Source organism: Leuciscus leuciscus (genome assembly GCF_965113295.1).
Source record: "Leuciscus leuciscus genome assembly, chromosome: 9".
In the NCBI taxonomy this organism is placed as follows: domain Eukaryota; kingdom Metazoa; phylum Chordata; class Actinopteri; order Cypriniformes; family Leuciscidae; genus Leuciscus; species Leuciscus leuciscus.
Window position 1 is genome coordinate 26169322 of NC_138733.1, and position 20847 is coordinate 26190168.

The window sequence follows — 20847 nt, forward strand, 5'->3', positions numbered from 1 at the left end:
AGAACTAGTATAGACTGAATAGGTCCCATAGACTAAATTACATCGTATCACTCGAACCTGGGCAAATTAAGTGCCATTCAAGTTTATTTGGTGATTTAAAACGTTATTATCCAAATTGATGGCAAATAGGCTTTACAACTAATGTAAAAAATATCAGTATATTTGTATGGTAAAATAGCAGTGAACTTTTCTCTCACACACATGTCCCGCATTCACTCGAAATCACATCTACTGTCCTGCAACAGAGCAATAACCAGGTGGTCAATAGAGTAGCGGCTAATAGACCCTATTCAGAGCAGCTCCATGAGAGGTATGAAAGCGAGGCTTACCATGTTTTAAATGGCATCCACTGTAAAAAATACAATAAAATAAAACTCCTAGATCACTTTTTCCACACCTCATGTTGTCTGGAGTTTGTTGTCTACTGAATTTTTTGGGGGAAAAATATATTTAGAGAACAATCCAAAAACATTAAATAACAGTACAACCCATTGAAGAGATGTATGTCTATCCCTCACAGCCTCGCTTTCCTTCCCGTTAAAAGATGGCGCTGCTGTGATTGAGGTCTATTGTGTAACGTGTCAAAGAAACGCAACAAGGCAAAATCATTTGATCAGTTCCCCCAACATTTTATCTGACTTATAATACACTATGATACATTTTTACACAGTAAGTATAGATACAAAATAAAAATAAAACCATGCAAACGTATTGACCATAAACGTAAAATACAGAAAAGGAATAGACTACTAATGTTCTGTTGTTTTGCCAAAAATAAAACAATCTCGTTCTTGATAATAGCAAAAGTTAGTTTGAAAGCTAGTTTGATGTTACTGAAGTTATTGTACTACAGTATATTTATTTTGCAAAGTAGAAATAGCAGTGGGAAAACAACAGATAAATGTAATAAAAAAAAAATTATGTCATGGATGGATCACCCATCCAGTATATAGTACAATTCATTCATCCATATATTAATAACAAGCCAATAAAAATTATCAGTGACTTAAAACCACCTATACAATATCATCCTTTTCAATAATACCGTTCTTTCATCTAGCACCTTTGGATATAAAAGTAAAACTTTCATTTGGATGAATATCAATGCCATCAAGCAGTAGTAACAGTAGCAGTAGTATACAAGACTCTCAGCAAAAGATTCAGACTTCAAACAATTATTAAAGCAGTGACAACAGAAGTGCTTCTGAAATTCAAGTACACTTTCGGACTGTCAAAATCCCGAGGAGAGGTAGAGAGCAACCACTCCGAGTCACTATGTGTCTTTGCGTGCCCAAGCAAATAAACAAAAAGAGGCACTTGCAAACAAAAAGTGATTTGAATAGGGGGGTCCACTGTTGGGAAATCAAACCTCTGAACTGTTGTTGCTATCGAGGACTTGCGTTATCATGGGCTCCGTGCTGTTGGAGCTTTTGGGGGGCTCTGTGACGTTCTTCTCCCGCCTAGATCGCACCACCAGAACAACGAGAACGACAAGGAGGATGGTGAAGAGAAGACCTACCAAGATTCCTATGATCAAGACAAGCCGGTCGTCACTAGAGTCCCTGTGATTCAGTTCTCTGGGAACGACACCCTCCGCTTGGGATTCCTTGTGAAGGTTGGGTTGTTTTTGAGTGCTGCGGTCCAGCGCTATATGCAAGATGTTTGTGCCACGATTATTTTCTGCACCAATATCCTGAGCCAAATCAGGAACGCTGCTGGCTGACCTTTTGGAAATTGAATGGCTGTGTGTCACAGAATGATAGTCAAGGCTCCTTTTCCCAATGCCCCGATTTGCGTTGTCTCTGGACCGGACGGTGTAGATGGTGTGAATGTACCACTCCCTGCCTACCGACACCTGGGAGGAGTGTTACAGTGTTAGCATCAGAACATGATCGCAACGTTTCTTAATGTGCCGGCTGTTGTGTGCATCTCACCTGAAACAAAGCTGTGGAATCCATCCTAAAGCCATCAGAGCCTGGCTGCCTTACCAGCACCAGCGCTTGAGGATCGTCTACAGCGAGGAAAGCATTGAAACTAATGCTACCAAATGTTCTCGCCTGAGTCTCTGGCTGAGCTTTGTCCTGTGAAGCAGATTAAGTTCAAACTTATATGTTACACTGTCAAATGATCCTGAAATCAACGCAAAGCCAATGTTGTTCTTCATGCTATCAATAACAATTATCAATCCTGAACAGTGGTATAGTTAATTAAAACTAAAACTATTAACTCTTTCCCCACCATTGGCAATTTTCTGGCAATCCATGTTTTCAGTGTTATACGGTAGGGGGCGCAATTACGCATCTTCTATAAGAGTACAGAAGCTCCGGATCCCAAAACAAGCGAAGAAGCATTGGGAAAAGGAGCCTAACGCCCGTTTCACACATACTCCGTTTTCAGTGCGTATGCGGTGCGTATTTTTTTCCGTACCCATGTTAACAGGTCAGAGCTTTCACACTGCACACGGTTGCAGTCCGTCGATCCGTTCCAGTTGCGGTGCGTATACAGCAGTGCAGCGATCGTTTCCGCACAGAGTCTATTTTTGCTGTGCTGCAAACGCTGAATTAAAATGACAGCGCATGGTTCGTGGTCAAAATGAACACAGATTGACCTGAAAATGTTGTAATTTCACCATAAATGCGTTTAATTAAATAAAATGTAGTAATCTCACCATAAATGTATTTAATTAAATACTACTTTTTTTTCACAGTCATCTTTTTACTTTAAGATCGGGGTAAATCAAGGAAAACGCCTCGGTTACGACTGTAACCTCGGTTCCCTGAAGAGGGAACGAGCGTTGCGTCGAAATGACGCTATGGGAACGCTTTGCGTGATGACGTCTTGAAGCACATGTAAAATCAGTCCAATGGTGTGGCGGAACGTCAGAGGCGGGTGACGTCACGTACCAGGAAGCTATAAAAGCCGGCCCGAAACAGAAAACGAAAGCTTTGTAAAGTCTGAAGTCGCGCTGACAGGCATGAAGGAGATATGGCAAGGCGACGCAACGCTCGTTCCCTCTTCAGGGAACCGAGGTTACAGTCGTAACCGAGGCGTTCCCTTTCAAGGGAACTCGCGTTGCGTCGAAATGACGCTATGGGAACGTCTATACCAACGCCTCCATAGCTACAAATGTCTGTCCTGTGTGTAATCATGTGAGCAGCACTAAGAAGACAAAACATGAGACCCTGGAGCAGAGTCTAAATCCAGAGAGTAGAACCTGACGAAGGTGTGCGGTGAGGACCAGCCTGCCGCATCACAGACGTCCTGTAACGATACTCCTGATATAAGGGCCTTAGAGGCCGCCATACTCCTAGTAGAGTGCGACCGGACAGCCAAAGGAGAAGGCTGTCCAGCCGCCTCATAAGCAAGTGAGATAGCCTCAACCACCCACTTGCTCATCCTTTGCTTAGACACCGGACCTCCCTTGTTAGGAGACCCAAAGCACACAAATAATTGATCACTTTTACGCCACAGGGCAGCTCTGTGGACATAAGCGTCTAACGCCCGAACTGGGCAAAGCAAATTATTAGCCTCCTGGTCCGCATTCTGAAAGGGAGGAGGACAGAAGGCCTGCAGAACAATAGGTCTAGCCACATTAGTGGGGACCTTGGGGACATAGCCCGGTCTAGGGTGAAGAAAAGCTTTGACCATACCCGGAGCAAACTCCAAGCATGACGGAGCAACCGACAATGCCTGGAGATCCCCTATTCTTTTAAGAGAAGAGATGGCGAGAAGAAACAGAGCTTTCAGAGTTAGAAACTTCTCAGGAACCTCCTCAATGGGCTCAAAGGGGGCCAGGGAAAGGCCTTGCAGCGCAACGGACAAATCCCATGGTGGCACCCTAGAGCGAACTGCAGGCCTCAGCCTCCAAGTGCCACGAAGGAAACGAGATACCAGAGGGTCTTTCCCCACAGACATTCCACCCAAAGGAATGTGGTAAGCACCTATGGCCGCCACATAAACCTTTAAGGTGGACGGGGTCAGACCTGCAGTGAACCGGTCCTGCAGGAACTCCAGAACTGTACCAATCGGGCAGTTGACTGGATCCAACCGACGGTCACTACACCAAGAAGTGAATACTCTCCACTTCAGAGCATAAAGTTTCCTCGTGGAGGGAGCTCTGGACTGTAGAATGGTCTCAACAACCTCAGTTGAGAGACCTGACTCTATGAGCTGGGCCCCCTCAGAGGCCAAGCCCACAGGTTCCACAGTTCTGGCCGAGGGTGAAATATCGAGCCCTCTGCCTGGGACAGAAGGTCCCTCCTGACGGGTAACTCCAGAGGATGCCCGTCGAGGAGGGACACAAGATCGGGAAACCATACTCTGCCCGGCCAGCGCGGGGCTATAAGAAGTAGATGGACCCGGTCCCTGCGAACTCTTTCCAGAACTCCCGGGAGCAGAGCCACTGGGGGAAAGGCGTACAGACGTAGCCTCGGCCACGTCTGTACCATAGCATCCAGTCCCAGAGGAGCTGGATGCGTGAGGGAGAACCAAAGTGGACAGTGAGACGTCTCTCGAGACGCAAACAGATCCACTTGTGCTTGGCCAAACTCCCTCCATATCAGCTCCACCACCTCGGGGTGGAGCCTCCATTCCCCGGGCCTCGGCCCCTGTCTCGACAGAGTGTCTGCTCCTATATTCTGTACCCCGGGGATGTAGGCTGCCCTGAGAGACAGCAACTTCCCCTGGGACCACAAGAGGATATGGCGTGCCAAATTGGACAATGGGCGCGAGCGCAAACCCCCTTGGTGGTTGATATAGGCGACTACCGACGTGTTGTCCGTATGTACTAACACATGGTGTCCCCTGAGATCTGTGATAAAGCTCCTCAGAGCCCGGAAGACAGCTAACATCTCTAGGCGATTGATAAGCCAGGAAAGATGATGGTCTTCCCACAGACCTTGAGATGAGCGACCCTCTAGGATCGCTCCCCAGCCCGTGAGGGAAGCATCCGTCGTTAGCAGTTTGCGACGACAAGGAGCTCCCAGCACTGGGCCCTGGGACAGGAACCAGGGTTTCTTCCACATAACCAAGGCACGTAGGCATCGCCGCGTGACCTTGATTGTGCGAAATGGGTTGCCCCTCGGGGAAAACCCTCTGGTCCTGAGCCACCACTGCAGGGGCCTCATGTGCAGTAGTCCAAAAGGTATCACGTTGGAAGCTGCTGCCATGAGACCCAACAGTCTCTGGAACTGTTTGACAGTGAGTAGCTGGCCTAGCTTTACACTTTTCACAGCTGCAAGGATGGAATCTATCCGTGGCGGTGACAGGCGCGCCTGCATCGACACTGAATCCCAAACCACGCCTAAAAAAGTGGTCCTCTGAAGTGGAGAAAGCACACTCTTCTTGGCGTTCAGCCGTAACCCCAGCTCTTTCATGTGGGCGAGAACAACATCTCGATGTTGAACCGCCAACTGATGCGACTGAGCTCAACCAATCAACCAATCGTCGATGTAGTTCATGATGCGAATACCCTGGAGGCGCAGAGGCGCCAGAGCTGCATCCACGCATTTGGTGAAAGTGCGGGGTGATAAAGCCAGGCCGAATGGAAGAACTCGATATTGGTATGCTTTGCCCCCGAAAGCAAACCTCAGGAACTTCCAATGACACGGACGGATGGAAATATGGAAATATGCGTCCTTGAGATCTATCGTGACAAACCAGTCCTCGGACCTGATCTGTGGCACGATTTGTCTCAAAGTTAACATTTTGAACTTGAGCTGCATGACCGACTCGTTCAGAACTCGAAGATCTAAAATGGGACGCAATCCCCCGTCCTTTTTTGGAACTATGAAGTACCGGCTGTAAAACCCGGTTTCCCTGTTGGAGGGAGGTACATATTCTATGGCCCCTTTCTCTAACAGAGTGTTTACTTCCTGTTCCATAACCAGAACCTGCTCGGGGCCCACCACTGTGGGCAGGACCCCCATAAACCGAGGTGGGCGTTTCTTGAATTGTATCTGATACCCTTTTTCCACGGTCTGCAGGACCCAACGAGAAACATTTGACAGTAGCTTCCACGCTGTCAAAGATTCTACTAGAGGTACCAGCCTCTCGAGACTGGTTTCTGGATTTTGTTGCTGTTGAGTAGTCGGTTCGACGCCCTGTAACGGCGCACCGGCAGGGAACGACCGAACAGACTGCTCTAGCACCCTCCTCGGAGGGGGCGGGCATCCCGAGGCCACTACGTTTCCGGGTGGACCTTGAGATATGTGCTCGCCGGAGACCGCTGCGCCCTGTAACACCAGAGGTGGCAGGGTTGGCAGAACGGTCCCCTGAGGGCACCGAAGAGAGACGGGCACCGTAAAAAGAGGTGTTAACCGCTCTGCTTCGGGGGGAACTACCCTCATTTGTCCTGAGCCCTCGGACGTCAGGACCTTTTCCCAGCAGCCTTCTTGGCGGTAATAACGGTCCGCAGATCCGTTTTACCCCTCGAAGACTGCTGGGTTTGAGAGCGCCCTCCGTGTCCCCGAGATTTTTGTGGGGGAGCACGAGAGGACACACTCTGTTTTTGAGTGGCACGGTGTTCAGCGCTCTTTTTAGAGGAGTGAGGCTGCTCCCGCTCAGCAGCCTCAATGAAAGAACGGCGGGGGAGAAGTTTTTGTAATGCAGCTGCCTGTTTAGCAGCTTCCTGAGATTTAGCTACCGCACTGTTTACTGCATCACCAAATAAACCAACAGTGGAAACCGGAGCATCTAAGAGAACGTGCTTTTCTTTCTCTTTTATATCGCTCAAATTGAGCCACAGATGCCTCTCAGTGGCCACCAGGGCTGCCATAGACCGCCCGATTGATTTAGCGGTCTCCTTGGTGGCCCTGAGAGACAGATCTGTGGCTCTGCGTAGTTCAGCCACTGTGTCAGGACCAATTCCCCCGCCCTCCTCTAAATCCCCCAATAATTCTGCCTGATAGGCTTGCATAATAGACATCGTATGCAGACACGCTGCAGCTTGCCCAGCGGCTGCATACGATTTATGAACCAGAGATGAAGTGAATTTTACTGGCTTAGAGGGAAGTGAAGGAGCTTTCAGGGAAGATGCCGTTGCTGGAGAGAGATAGCTCGCAAGCGTCTCCTCCACCCTCGGCATCTCCCCATAACCATATTCTTTATATTTCTGAATGGAAGAATAGTGGGATGTTTGTGGTGCATACACTCTGTATGAAACCGGTTTTCCCCACGATCTCGACACCTCGGTGTGGAGATCGGGGGAAAAACGGAAGGCTTCTTCGCTGAGGCTGTGTACGAGATGGCAGGAAGCGTTCGTCGAGCTTACTTTTCGAACGAACGTCCTGCCTATCCTCTGGCCACTCAATAGATAATCTGTGAACTGCTCTCGTGACAACATCGAGCAATTCCTCAAAAGCGTGAGACTGAGGTGGCGAATCCTCAGCCTCAGCTTCAATACTAACAACGTCCAACTCCTCAGAGCTGGACAATTGCAGTACTGGTGCCTCCATCGGGGGGGAAGAAACCGCAGCGCGTGCTTCCACACCCTGATGAGAGGCACTGGATCTATCAGAAGGATGCTGAGATAAGGCAGAGCCCGTCTCAACATCCACTGATAAATCCATTTGTGAACCCCAGGTCTGAGATCGACGCCGTGCCTCGGCAGCGGCGGGACCCAAGCCCTGGGGAACGTGGTCGGGATTGAACCGAGCCAAGCGGGATCGGAGCGTACGCAATGGAAGCGCCTCGCAATGCACACAGTCACCACCCTCGAGTGCTGACTGGGCATGCTCCTCACCCAAACAAACAACACAAAGAGTGTGAGTATCACCTCCCGTTAAATAACGCGGGCAGGGATGGACACACACTCTAAACTGCTGCTTGCTCGCCATACTGAATATATATAATGATATAGACAGACAACACCAAATAACAAGGACAGATACAACACAGAGCGCAACTGAAGACTCAGAAAGCTTTCGTTTTCTGTTTCGGGCCGGCTTTTATAGCTTCCTGGTACGTGACGTCACCCGCCTCTGACGTTCCGCCACACCATTGGACTGATTTTACATGTGCTTCAAGACGTCATCACGCAAAGCGTTCCCATAGCATCATTTCGACGCAACGCGAGTTCCCTTGAAAGGGAACTATACGATTTACATCAACAAGGCGAAATAATGAACAACACTCGTCTCATTCGTGGAGGTGGAAAAACAAGTTATTTGTGACATGCAAGATTTATTGTATAAAGATTTAAATTATGCAAAAGAAAGTGTATGAATCTGCTGTTTTTTGTCAATTTTAAGTTTTAATATAAAATGTATGCGATTTTAATATAAGTACATGATTAAATATTTTACCACTTGTTTGAGCAACTTAATATATAATTATATAGAAGTAATGCATTGAATAATACGTTGTTTAAATTGTGTTTAAACGTGCATACATCTATTAAAGAGTGTATATGTGTACAAAGAGAATCGCAATGCTGACAAAACTTTTTTTAAATAAAAGTTGCAGATAACTTTTGGATTTGAAATACAAATAGTGAGTATGTGTTTGTGGTAGCCTACAGCCGCGGATCAGTTATGCACTGCAAACGCAGCATATGTGAAAGCACTATAGCACGTGCTGCTCCTGCACCGCATACGCACTGCACACGGAGTATGTGTGAAACGGGCGTAACGCAAACGTTAAACAGCATAAAAATCAAATCCGCCTAATATTACAGGATGAAATGTCGACCCAGGAAAAGGTATAGGACTTGAAGGTATAGGTGTTGATGCACTCGATCTATGTTTTGATCATCGTTCTGAATGTAGTCTTTGACAAAAACATCAACACTTTGACATTTTCTCAGCTTTTTGTTCAAAATGTTGCTTTTTTATGAAACTTGCCCACATTCAAGTGTTGATAAAAAAAAGAATGCATGGTTCTGGGGGCCATGATAATTTTGTGAAAATTATAAAAAAAATGCAGGTGCTAGCTGGCAACGTTTTTAAAAAAGCTGGCGAAGAAAGAGTTAACAACATTTATGATGTTTAATTGTATGTTTTCTAAATATGATTAATTGTAACTACAATTAGCTGTTTGTATGTATTTCTTTAATGCAACTGCATGTAAGTGTTTTTTAGTTTTAGTTTTTCTCAAAAACCTACTAAAAGTAAATATTCATTTATATTAATGAATATTTTTTACAATTGACTTTAAAAGTCAATATTCAAATAAAAAATTCCAACTGTTTATGCAAAGTTTGTGTCAATACTTACAATGATCTTGAATCGGTACAAAAGAGATGGTGAATCAGCTAAGCAGCCGTACTCAAAGTTGTCAGGGTTGTACTTTGGGATGTACCCATCCGCCCCTGTGCAAAGGAACACCTTCTCGATGTTACAGATGAACGAGTCTCCAAGATTCTGAACAGGATCTACCATTACACGGCCGTAGATGACATCTCCTAGAGAAATGCAACAGCCCTGAATTAGTGATACTGTAGGTGTCATACTTCAGTTCTCATAATCTTTACTTTGGTCAAAGGATCAAATCACATAAAATGTTGTTTTTAGCATTTTACCCTCTGAGAAAGCAGTATCACTCTCCTGGCCGAAGCCCATGGAGCCGTCTGACAACCAGAGAGTCCTCTTTGAAAGTAGGAGCATCTGTGTGTTAAGACTGAACTCTGCTGGCACTGGATCACTCACCTAAAGGGAATAACATGCACATTACTTTGAACTAAACTTAATTTAACACAAAATTATAGTATCATTATATATTACATAATTAGAATTTTACTAGATATTGAAATAGAGTTTGATGTACTATGAAAAATTACTGTAACACAAGTTGCAAATTTGACTTAAGTTTCATTTATGAATGAATGATTAAATGGAGGCATTTACATAGCACTTTTACTGTGTATTGTTGTACACCCAAAGCACTTTACAATCATAACAGCCACAACCACCACCAGTATGCAGCATCCATTTAGATGATACGACAGCAGCCACAGTACAACGGTGCCAGTGCGCTCACAACACACCAGCTATAGGTGGAGAGGAGAGAGAGAGATAAAGCCAATTCAGTAGATGGGGATTCTTATGACTTTATCTTGTTGGCAGTGTTGCCAGATTGGGCGGTTTTGAATTTGATTGTGCAGGTAAAATTTGGTTTGGGCGGGTGGACAAAATTTAAGCTGGTTTAGGGTCAGCTCGGTGGTTTTCATACTTCTACATGTTATAGTCTACTTGGTTAATAAACAAAACTAAATCATGACGTTACTAAACACATGGTACTTGTAGCTGGATATTCAAGTGATCGCTATGCCAAAGTGGCATAAATATACAGTAAGTTGTATCTACAGTAAAGAGTGGGAAAGTAACCCAACTCTCAAAATGTGGATTATACCTGTGGTGGGAGACGACTCAAAGGCTCTTTATAAATATAACTAACTGTGAGAGACTGAGAGCACAATTGAATGACTTAATTGAAATCGATTATGGGACAACTCCTTTCCATCGTCATGTGGCTTGACCAGGACATCTGCAATTTTAAAACCGTCGAGACTGCACTCTACTCATCCCCGACAGCTGCTGAAAGAGGTTTGAATCAACAATGAATCAGTTTTGACTGTGCCAAGTTCTGCTTTTCAGAATTGATTGTTTTGTAAACCTGTCAGACTGTAATGCAGGCTTTGCAGTACTGTATGTATGATGTGGTCCCTGCAAGCTTTAAGTACCCTAGACACACAGAAGGAAAACTCTGAGCTCGGCTATACAGCCACTGACGTGAACCCTTTGATGAGTGCTTGTGATTCAGTACTGACCTGTTGGAAGCGTATGTCCAGATCAAAGGTAATTGGCTCTCTGGGATGGCACACAGGACGGAAGCTATACTCGACACTGGGAGGAGCCGTGCAGGGAACCAGTTTCACTGTGTAAGTTCCTGAGTAATCCCTCACCTGAAGGAAAGTATTTCAACACTTATCAGGAAAGACAGTAAAAGACCCAATAATGACAAATACAATCATGAACATAATGGGCCCTATCACACACTGAGCGCAATGCAGCGCCAGGCGCAACGCAAGTGTTTTTTGCTAGTTTCAGCCTGACGCAGTTATCATTTTCACGTACTGAGCCACGTTGTTTATATAGCTAATGCATTTCCGCCCATTTGTGCGCCCATGGGTCGTGCTGGTCTGAAAACGAGGTGTGTTCTGGCGCATTGATGGCACATTGCTATTTTGAGGCAACAGAAATAGACTGCGGCATTGACCAACTGAAACCTGGTCTAAAGTCAATGGTGCAATTTTTTTTTTAGTAATGTGCGCTTATAGGTGGGTCCACAACGCGCGTACACTCTGCTTATTAAACACACAGGGACGCACAGCAGCACACAAACATGCCAAATATTAAAAATAAAAGGATTGCAATGTAAAAGATTATTATTGTGTACATAAAGATATGGTGGAATCCGGCTTGTCCCGTACGTAGATGGTCTGCTCACGCGCTTTAACCTCGCGCATGAGCAGATCTGTTTGTGCTCTGGAGACGCGTTCGGTCTTTCCACTATCAAATTCCTTTGTGTAAATAATGAATCTGCCATGGCACGAGCGCAACTGGCATTTAAAGGGAATGGGAGATGAGACTCTGATTGGTTTATTGCACGTAAAGCCCAAAACACACCCATTACTCAATAAGAGAATAGAGACAACCCTTGTAGACCATGCGCCTGACGCGCTGACCATTTTTCCCATCGTTAAACTAGCAAAAGTGGATTCGGGCACGCCCTAAGTGCACTTGCCCCCTACGCTTTAGACCATGCGCTTAGATCGTTAAAATAGGGCCCATAGTATCAAGAGCAGACTTTGCTTTGAATGCAGAAAAATAAGACACCCTAAAGACTTACAGCAAAATCAGAGATGAAGGTCCATTGCTGCATTGGCTGGTTGTATGTTGGCTCACTTCTCACCAAGCTAAGGTTAAAGGTCAGCCCAGGGTGGTCCGCACACATGACCATGGAAGTCATAAGGGAGGCTGTGTTAACAGAAATGTTATTATTCTGATTGAACACAGGTAAGATCACATGACACTGCCTCATCGTTACAAGTTTCAATGAATTAACCCATTATATGAACAAATTTCAAAAGAAAGGTATTCACCCCGAAATCATTTTTTTTTTATATTAAGTTATAATAATTTGAAAATACTCAAACATTACATTTGGCATCAACTGTTATTTACAAAGGTACTTTACAATTATTTTAATTGAATTACAGTTATAAGAATAGAGTTATAACAAGAGCTGGTTCCAAAAATAAGCTTAATTTTCTATATTCAAAATATAATTTCTTGTGACTTATGACAAGGATTTATCTTCACAGTTTCATCCAGTTGTATAATTGCTTTCATGAAACTGTGAGCCAAAAAAGCAAAAAAAGCAAATGAAAAACAATTATTAGAACCAGATGAAATCGTTTTACAGGTACCTTTTGTATATTTACTATGCTTAATAAGTTATAACACACCTGAATGTGCAGTAACAAAGAGCCCCCGGAAACGTGCTTCTGTACGGAGGTTGACAACCAAGCGACCTTGTTCGTTTATGCGCATGCTTGTTGGATAGAGGGCCCCTAAGAAATAAATGTCACACAATGAAAAAATCCATATAAACTACTGTTCAAAAGGTTTGGATCAGTAAGTTTTTTTTAAGTGACAATAACAACTTGTACATTGTTACAAAGGAATTCTATTGTCAAACTGTTTTTCTGTTTTTCCATTCATCAAATAATCCTGAAACAAAATGTATCACAGTTTCCACATCAACAACAAAACATTAAAAACACAATTTTTTTCACCATAAATAAATGTTTCTTGAGCATCAAATCAGCATATAATGATTTCTGAAGGATCATTTGACACTGAAGACTGGAGTAATGATGCTGACAATTCAGCTTTGCATCACAGGAATGAATTACATTTTAAAATTTACATTAGAAAATTGTGCTGTCTTGCCTTGTAATTCAGCCTCTGGTGGACTACCAATGCCATCTCTCCACAAGATGGCAGTATCATAAACAAAAGTGAGACGCAGCTCCGACTGCAGGTCAAAGTGCTGCCAACCACCAGCGCCAACGGGTGAATGGAACACGTATGACACGTGCAGGGGCACACGCAGGGTCACATAAGACTGCACCAGGTTCAGCACCTACACAGGACAGAAAGGTCAATACTCTAGTAACTACCCAGATAACAGTTTTTGGAACCTACCTGGGAACCTAACCAGAATGAACATACTAATGTTCAAAAAACAAAACAAAAACATGACATTATAAGGTCGTTCTGTGTTTGCTGGGTAGACAGTCTCAAATAATTTAGCACATGAGAATTAGACTTCTAACTTCATGATTATTACACATATACTTTGGTTGCCAAATTAAAATGTTATGTTAAAGGAACACGCCGACTTTTTGGGACTTTAGCTTATTCACCGTATTCCTCAGAGTTTGATAAGTCCATACATACCCCTTTCATCTCCGTGCGTGCCGTAATTCTGTCCGACCCACCGCTAGCCTAGCTTAGCACAAAGACTGGAGGTAAACGGCTCCAGCTAGCATACTGCTCCCAATAAGTGAATTCGCCTTCTGAGAATATAACTTACCACTAGATATACGGTTAGAAGATGGCTGTGTCTCATGTGACCTTGTTATTTGTACACGCGGCGACTATACAAATCACAACATGTAAATAGGAAAATGTTGGCGTTATTTTGTCACTTATTGGGAGCAGTATGCTAGCTGGAGCCGTTTACCTCCAGTCTTTGTGCTAAGCTAGGCTAAAAGGGTATGTATGAACTTATCTAACTCTGGGGGATACAGTGAGTCCCAAAAAGTCGGCGTGTTCCTTTAAAGGGGTGGTTTACTGCTTTTTTTCTTTGCATGATTGTGTTTATGGGGTGCAATATAACATGTCTTCGGGGTTTTTTTTTTTTTTTTTTGTCTTATTTTTCATAAATTTCACCTTTATTGTAAGCTGCTTTCTCCTCTGTCACTTGAACGACCGGTTGACTTCCTGATTCTATGAAACCACTCCCTCAGAAACAGGCAATGGGCTCAGATTGGTTAGTTGGGCCGGTGTGTTGTAATTGGCTAAACTGCGTAGTGCATGTTGTCCGGAAACTTCACGCCCATTACCTTTACGGGCGAAAGTTGCATGTGCTCCGGTCAAATGTAAATAATGGTGTCAATACTGCCGTATCAGTTTGATCAGAATCAGACCCAGAAAGCGGCAATGAAGAGAATCAAGCAACCTCCCCAAACACGGCTCTTACAAAACGTTTCTGAATGGTACATTTTTTATTATTATTATTCTATTCTATTCTATTCTAATCTACTATTATTATTTCGATACGCTGTTACTTGAAAATGCTACTGCTGCTTGTTAGCTTTTGAGATACGGTTTTCTCCTGATTAAACATTTAATATAACTGAATAAATGACTGAGTAATACCGTTTTTTAAAGTTATTGTTTTAACTTCAGCAGCTGAAGTTGGCTGTTGCGATTACATATATTTTTTTGAACTTTATACACGTTTGTCTTATACACACAAAATAGCATCGAACTAACTGGCTATAAACAAACAGCGTTGGCATTGGTTTACGTTCTTGATCAAATCGAAAAATTACGTCATAAAATATACATGGAAAATACATTTACAAAATTAGTACATAATTACAAATTCAGGTCCAAAATGTTTGTACGCGTTTGTACGTGTAAGTGGCTACTAAAGCCAGCGCTGGCATTTGTTTACGTCCTTGATAAAACTAAAACATTAACTTACGTCTGAAATTATACATGCAAACATTATTAAGTCTTACTTACAGGTTGTGGCCCAACAACTGCTGCCTCTGGTTTTAAAGTTGGAACTGCTTCATGTTTTAGTAACAGTTTCTTGTTGAATCCGGCATTGAATTCGTGGAGATTCTGGAAGCTGTCTTCCGTAAAATGCGCAGCACAGAGAGCTATTACGATTGAAATTTTCAGGAACATAATCAAACATAAATTTTAGCCATTGTTGACGAACTACAGCGTCCGTATGAAGCCCGAACACAGAAGACATGGCAGCTGGGTGAAAATAACACACTTTCGACGGCATGGCTACAGCTCTCCACTATAACTCTTCCTCTTCGACAAAGCCGCAGAAATATGGCCATGCCCCCTTTTTTGCATGGGTTAGTTACGTATAAAACCCGGGAAGTATCTCGTTGTAGTCCCATTCGAGTCGTTTTTGTAGGCATTAAACTTCCTGATTTTTAAAAGACGATATCTCTGCTTACGTTGAACTTTCAGCGCAGCAACTTTGCAGATACTGTTCATGCACCAACAGCAACATTACACACCATTTAAAATGAAAAAAGTGAAATCACAATCAACCACCCCTTTAAGAGAAGCAAAAGGCTTTTGGAAGGACTGTATGTACATATGTGCCACCAGCAGATGGTGCTGTTGCTCTTGCTTTACGTTAACTCTGCAAGCCTCATCAGTTTACCCCATAGACTGGTTTACACTGAAAAGAAATTATAAATGAATTGAAATTAAAAAAAATGTAACTCTTAAAATTACATTGACAGTCAGAATCACACATTTCTAATAGAAAAATGTATCCTAAAAGATTTTGCAGTAAACTCAAATTAAAAGTACTTTAGCTGTGGAGCACTGCAGCATAGTCCACTAACTGCTAACTCTTTAAGAAAGTGTTTTGGATAACTTCGCAGATCGACTTCACTGAACTTGAATGTGGCCTGTACACCCGTCCATCCCTGTTTAATGACACTAAACCACTTTAATTAACTGCAGAGTAAACCAACAGAGCCTGTGTCCATGGTAAAGATGAACGTCTGGCTCAAACAGGCATGTAAACAGTTGTCTTCCAAGCTTGTTTTAAGGTCTACCCTTTCCAAGCTAGCTGTTAAAAGGGAAGAACAGGAAAAAAAGAGAAGATTTTTTTATGATCTAAAGGTCAGTTTTGACTCGTTGGCGAAAGACAAATAGTGGGCTGCTTAAACTTGAGGTACATAAAGCAAATGCCTTTGTCAATAAGCTAAAACGGATTGCCACAGCATAATGGTTTGATGTGATCTGATCTCACAACTGTGAAATAAGTTTAATATGTTTGGCATAGACTGGAAATCCATATATCAAGAGCAGGAGTCTAAACCTTGAAACGAATTAAATACATTCCTGAATTGACATTGAAACAAAACAAAAGAGCGATGTTAGCCGCTTTTAAGGGCACAAAATACATTCTTACACTACCGTTCAAAGGAAGTCTCTTTTTCTAATCAAAGGCTGCAGTTATTGGATAAAATCTATTCTTGTGATGCAAAACTGAATTTTCAGCATCATTACTCCAGTCTTCAGTATCACATGATCCTTCAGAAATCATTATAATATGCTGATTTGGTGCTCAAGAAACATATCTTACTGTTATCAATGTTAAAAAACAGTTGTGCAGCTTAATTTTTTTGTGGAAACCATGATATTTTTTTCAGAATTCTTTGATGAATAGAAAGTTTAAAAGAAGAGCATTTATTTATAGAAATCTTTGTCTTTACTGTCAATTTAATCAATTTAATGCATCCTTGCTAAATAAAATAATTTCTTTTGAACGGTAGTGTATTTGACTTTTTATGTGCCTGATGCTAAAGGCATGATGAAATGTAATTAAATAGTTTTCTTCTTTTTCCTCACCTGTCCATCAGTCCCGATGTTCCCTCCACAATCGTTGAGCAGTTCAGACATGTCATAGTAGCTGACAAACTCCCATAAGCATGCCTCCAGATGCAGATTTCGATAGAAACGTAGGGTATTTTGTCCCCTGAGGGTCGTGCTATACTGGTAGGGCGCAGTCCCGCCAATGGCATCTGGATTGCGGGTGGCGTTGGAGATGAAACCGTAGCGTGTCCGCACCTCTGTGAAGTCCAGCAGGTTTGAGCAGCGATGGTTTCCAACACGCGTGCCGTCTGGACTCAGGGTCAGTTCAAAGTTGGAGAGGGGCCGAGTGGAGACTACAGGTAACATACCTAACAATGGAATGAGGCAGATGATGTAACATGGATGTATCTGTTGTTATTGTTAACTAAAAGTCAAACTAAAAATATTGAAAATATTTTTGTCATGGGAATAAAGCATACATGCATAAATAAATGAATAACTGTTTGAAGTACTAAAATAACTAAAATTGAAACAAAAATACAATTAAAGCTAAATAGAATTATAAAAAACTCAAAAACTAATAAAAAAATTCAAAACTACATAAAAAGTTTAAAAACCTAAATTAATATTACAATGAAAATGGAAAATCTAAAAATAAAAGCTAATTCACAATATTAATCATAACTATAAAAGTACATAAATAATACAAAAATAACACTGATCTGACAGACATTTATATATATATATATATATATATATATATATATATATATATATATATATATATATATATAAAGATGTGAAGAAAATTGTGATAAAATATGAACATTTATATAACATGTTAAAAAAAAGTCATTGTGATTTATCAATGTATATGATTCCCTATATGCTGGACAGTCTGATAAGCAAAATCTGCTTACACTACAGTAGTAACAGTACACTACAGTACACTACAGTAACTGACCATCAATATGGGGCATGGTGACAGTCAGTTTAATGAGGTTTGGATGGTCTGGATCTTCTGCTCCAGTGTAGCGCAGTCTGGCAGAGAAAGGTTCAGCTCCAACTGTGCCAACAACCCGAGGCTGGCACATACCTGATGCCAAAAGGAAGAAAAATTAAACAGCAGCAGATTAAAGGGGCATAAAAAAAATTTTGCAACCCATTTTACTTCCATATATTTCTGAGTGAAATAGTAAATTTGCTAAATTTGTAAGATGGGAGTTAATGTTTTCTACTGGAAACCGATTGGATCACAATAAGTGGGTGTGAATTATGCACATTAAGACAAGGGCTGCCAATTTTTATGCCCTTTTATGCAAATTTCCCTCCGTCTCATTCACTTGGATGTATGTCATTGCTTAAGTTTCACGAGTGCCCACTATTGGTGGAATGTCCTAAGCCCTTAATCACTTAGAATCTGCTATGGTTATGATTTATTATTTAAAGTTTTTCAGTTCACTTATGAATTTGTTTTAAGCTCCATTCTTTAGGCCTTTGAAGTTGAATGCACTTCAAAATGGCGGTGGTGTTTCCCCCAAGGAAAAGTGCTTAGGTAAGTTTGCAAGTCTATGTCTAAAAGTGGAGTTAAACGCAGCCCACCCGACTTTTTTTCACAGATTTGCTAGATATAACCTCGCAATTGCAAGTTATAATGTCAGAATTGCCAGTTAGAAAGTCAGAATTGTGAGATATAAACTCGAAATTCTGACGTTTTTTCTCGCAATTCGGACTTTTTTTTAACTAACTATATAAACTGGCACTTACAAGTCCAATTCTAAGGGAAAAAAGACTTGCGAGTTTATATCTCGGAATTCAGACTTTTTTTTCGAACAATTCAGACTTTTTTTCTCCCAATTGCAAGTTTATATCACATGATTCTGACTTTATATCATGCAATTCTGAGAAAAAAAAGTAAAGAGTTGACTAACATTATAAGTGGACTTTATGGAAAACATTTTATAGAAATAAACTTTTAAATATTATCAGAGATTGCCAAAAAATGTACTGTGGAAATTACAGAAGTCCTAAACAATACTGTAGCATAGCAAGGCTAAAAGTTTATCAAGATAAAATGATGCAGAGCTCTAGAAAAAAAATTCAAATAAAAAATATATCAGAAAATTAAATCAGACAACCACTTGTATTTGTATTTCTTTTTTTGGCCCAGAAATGGTCTAAAACTGGTGCTAATTCTGTAATGCACTAAACTCACCGTCTTCCTGGCTGATGGAAACTATGGGGCTGGTGAGCTCCAGGCCTTCATCCCCATTTGAGTTGACAGCCCGGGCTGCACACTGCACACGCGAGCCTGCCTGGAAATACACTGAGTCTAATGTGATTGTTTTGGAGGAGGTGAAGAAGGTGTCAAAATCCACCTCCTTCATGGGGCTGGTCACACCGTCAGGTCCTGTAGGGGCACTGACCAGCCAGCGGTACCGGGTCAGGGTGTTATTGATGTGCTCCGAAACACAGATGGAGCCCGTCCGGTCAAAGTCAGGATACTTGGAGTTGCATGACTATAATAAATATAGAAATAAATGAACATACTGTATATCCTGTATATATACTGTATGTATGTATGTATGTATGTGTATATATATATATATATATATATATATACTGTATGATGGAGACAGACGGACAGACAGACAGACAGACAGACAGACAGACAGACAGATAGATAGATAGATAGATAGATAGATAGATAGATAGATAGACAGACAGACAGACAGACAGACAGACAGACAGACAGACAGACAGAGAGATAGATAGATAGATAGACAGACAGACAGACAGACAGACAGACAGACAGACAGACAGACAGACAGACAGACAGACAGACAGACAGACAGACAGACAGACAGAGAGATAGATAGATAGACAGACAGACAGACAGACAGACAGACAGACAGACAGACAGACAGACAGACAGATAGATAGATAGATAGATAGATAGATAGATAGATAGACAGACAGACAGACAGACAGACAGACAGACAGACAGACAGACAGACAGAGAGATAGATAGATAGATAGATAGATAGATATCTTTTATGTTCATTGTTTCCCTATATTGTTTCCCAAAAACAGCCTTTTTCCACCTTAGAAACATTGCTAAGCTACGTAATATGCTATCAGTTTCTGATGCAGAAAAGTTAGTTCATGCATTCATGACCTCGAGACTGGATTACTGTAATGCTTTATTAGCTGGTTGTCCTGCATCCTCAAAACAAGCTACAGTTAGTCCAAAATGCCGCCGCTAGAGTTCTTACGAGATCAAGAAAATATGATCATATAACACCGATTTTATCATCACTGCATTGGTTACCTATAAAGTTCCGTATTAATTACAAGGTATTGCTACTGACTTATAAAGCCCTAAACGGCTTAGCTCCAGTCTATTTAACGGATCTTCTATCGCCCTATAATCCATCGCGCTCTTTGAGATCACTAAATTCAAGGCTTTTGGTCATACCTAGGATATCCAGAACCACCAAAGGAGGGAGAGCATTTTCACATTTGGCTCCAAAACTCTGGAATAGTCTTCCTGATACTGTTCGTTGCTCAGACTCGCTCTCCCAGTTTAAAACTAGATTAAAGTCGCATCTCTTCAGCCAGGCATTCATATAATCCTACAGTTCAAACTACAATCCGGCCTCTATCCAATGCCAGAGGAGAACTGGCCCCCGACTGAGCCTGGGTTCTCCCAAGGTTTTTTTTCTCCATTAAGGCACCTGATGGAGTTTTAGGACACCATTAGGTCACTTGATGGAGTTTTTCGGTTCCTTGCCACTGTTGCCTTTGGCTTGCTCAGTTGGGGATATTTTGGGGATATTTAATTTAATTTTATCAATCAATAAATTCCTCTTGAAACAAACTTTGTTGTATTATTTTAATTTAATACTGTGAAGCTGCTTTGATGCAATCTGTATTGTGAAAAGCGCTATACAAATAAACTTGACTTGACTTGACTTGACTATATAGTGAACCTACCGTGACACAGAGTACGGGATATCCTGCGGCTGGCTGAGTATCTCTCGTCCTGCTTGTATCATCGTACTGCAACAGAGACACCACCACTGGCACAGAGGGGAAGGTCACGTCAGCCATACTGTTCGCCTCTTCAATGTAGATGATGGCTTTGGTGACCTGAAGGTTTGGAAGAGAAGCTATAATGTACACAGTGTGGGTC

At 42.1% G+C, this 20847-nt stretch overlaps 1 protein-coding gene across 1 annotated transcript in view; it reads right to left on the bottom strand.

The window, feature by feature from the left end:
* Nucleotides 1-605: 605 nt before the first annotated feature.
* Nucleotides 606-20847, bottom strand: part of frem2b (FRAS1 related extracellular matrix 2b) — a 77235-nt gene continuing 56993 nt past the window's right edge. The window contains exons 13-24 of the mRNA XM_082179676.1: nt 20649-20804; nt 18868-19171; nt 17617-17748; nt 16689-17020; nt 12954-13146; nt 12467-12571; nt 11848-11975; nt 10766-10900; nt 9518-9644; nt 9213-9400; nt 1935-2081; nt 606-1855 (exon numbers count right to left, since the gene is read on the bottom strand). Of these exons, the coding sequence (XP_082035802.1) occupies nt 1364-1855; nt 1935-2081; nt 9213-9400; nt 9518-9644; nt 10766-10900; nt 11848-11975; nt 12467-12571; nt 12954-13146; nt 16689-17020; nt 17617-17748; nt 18868-19171; nt 20649-20804 (2439 nt within the window). The 3' untranslated portion in view covers nt 606-1363. The remainder of the gene's footprint in view (nt 1856-1934; nt 2082-9212; nt 9401-9517; nt 9645-10765; nt 10901-11847; nt 11976-12466; nt 12572-12953; nt 13147-16688; nt 17021-17616; nt 17749-18867; nt 19172-20648; nt 20805-20847) is intronic.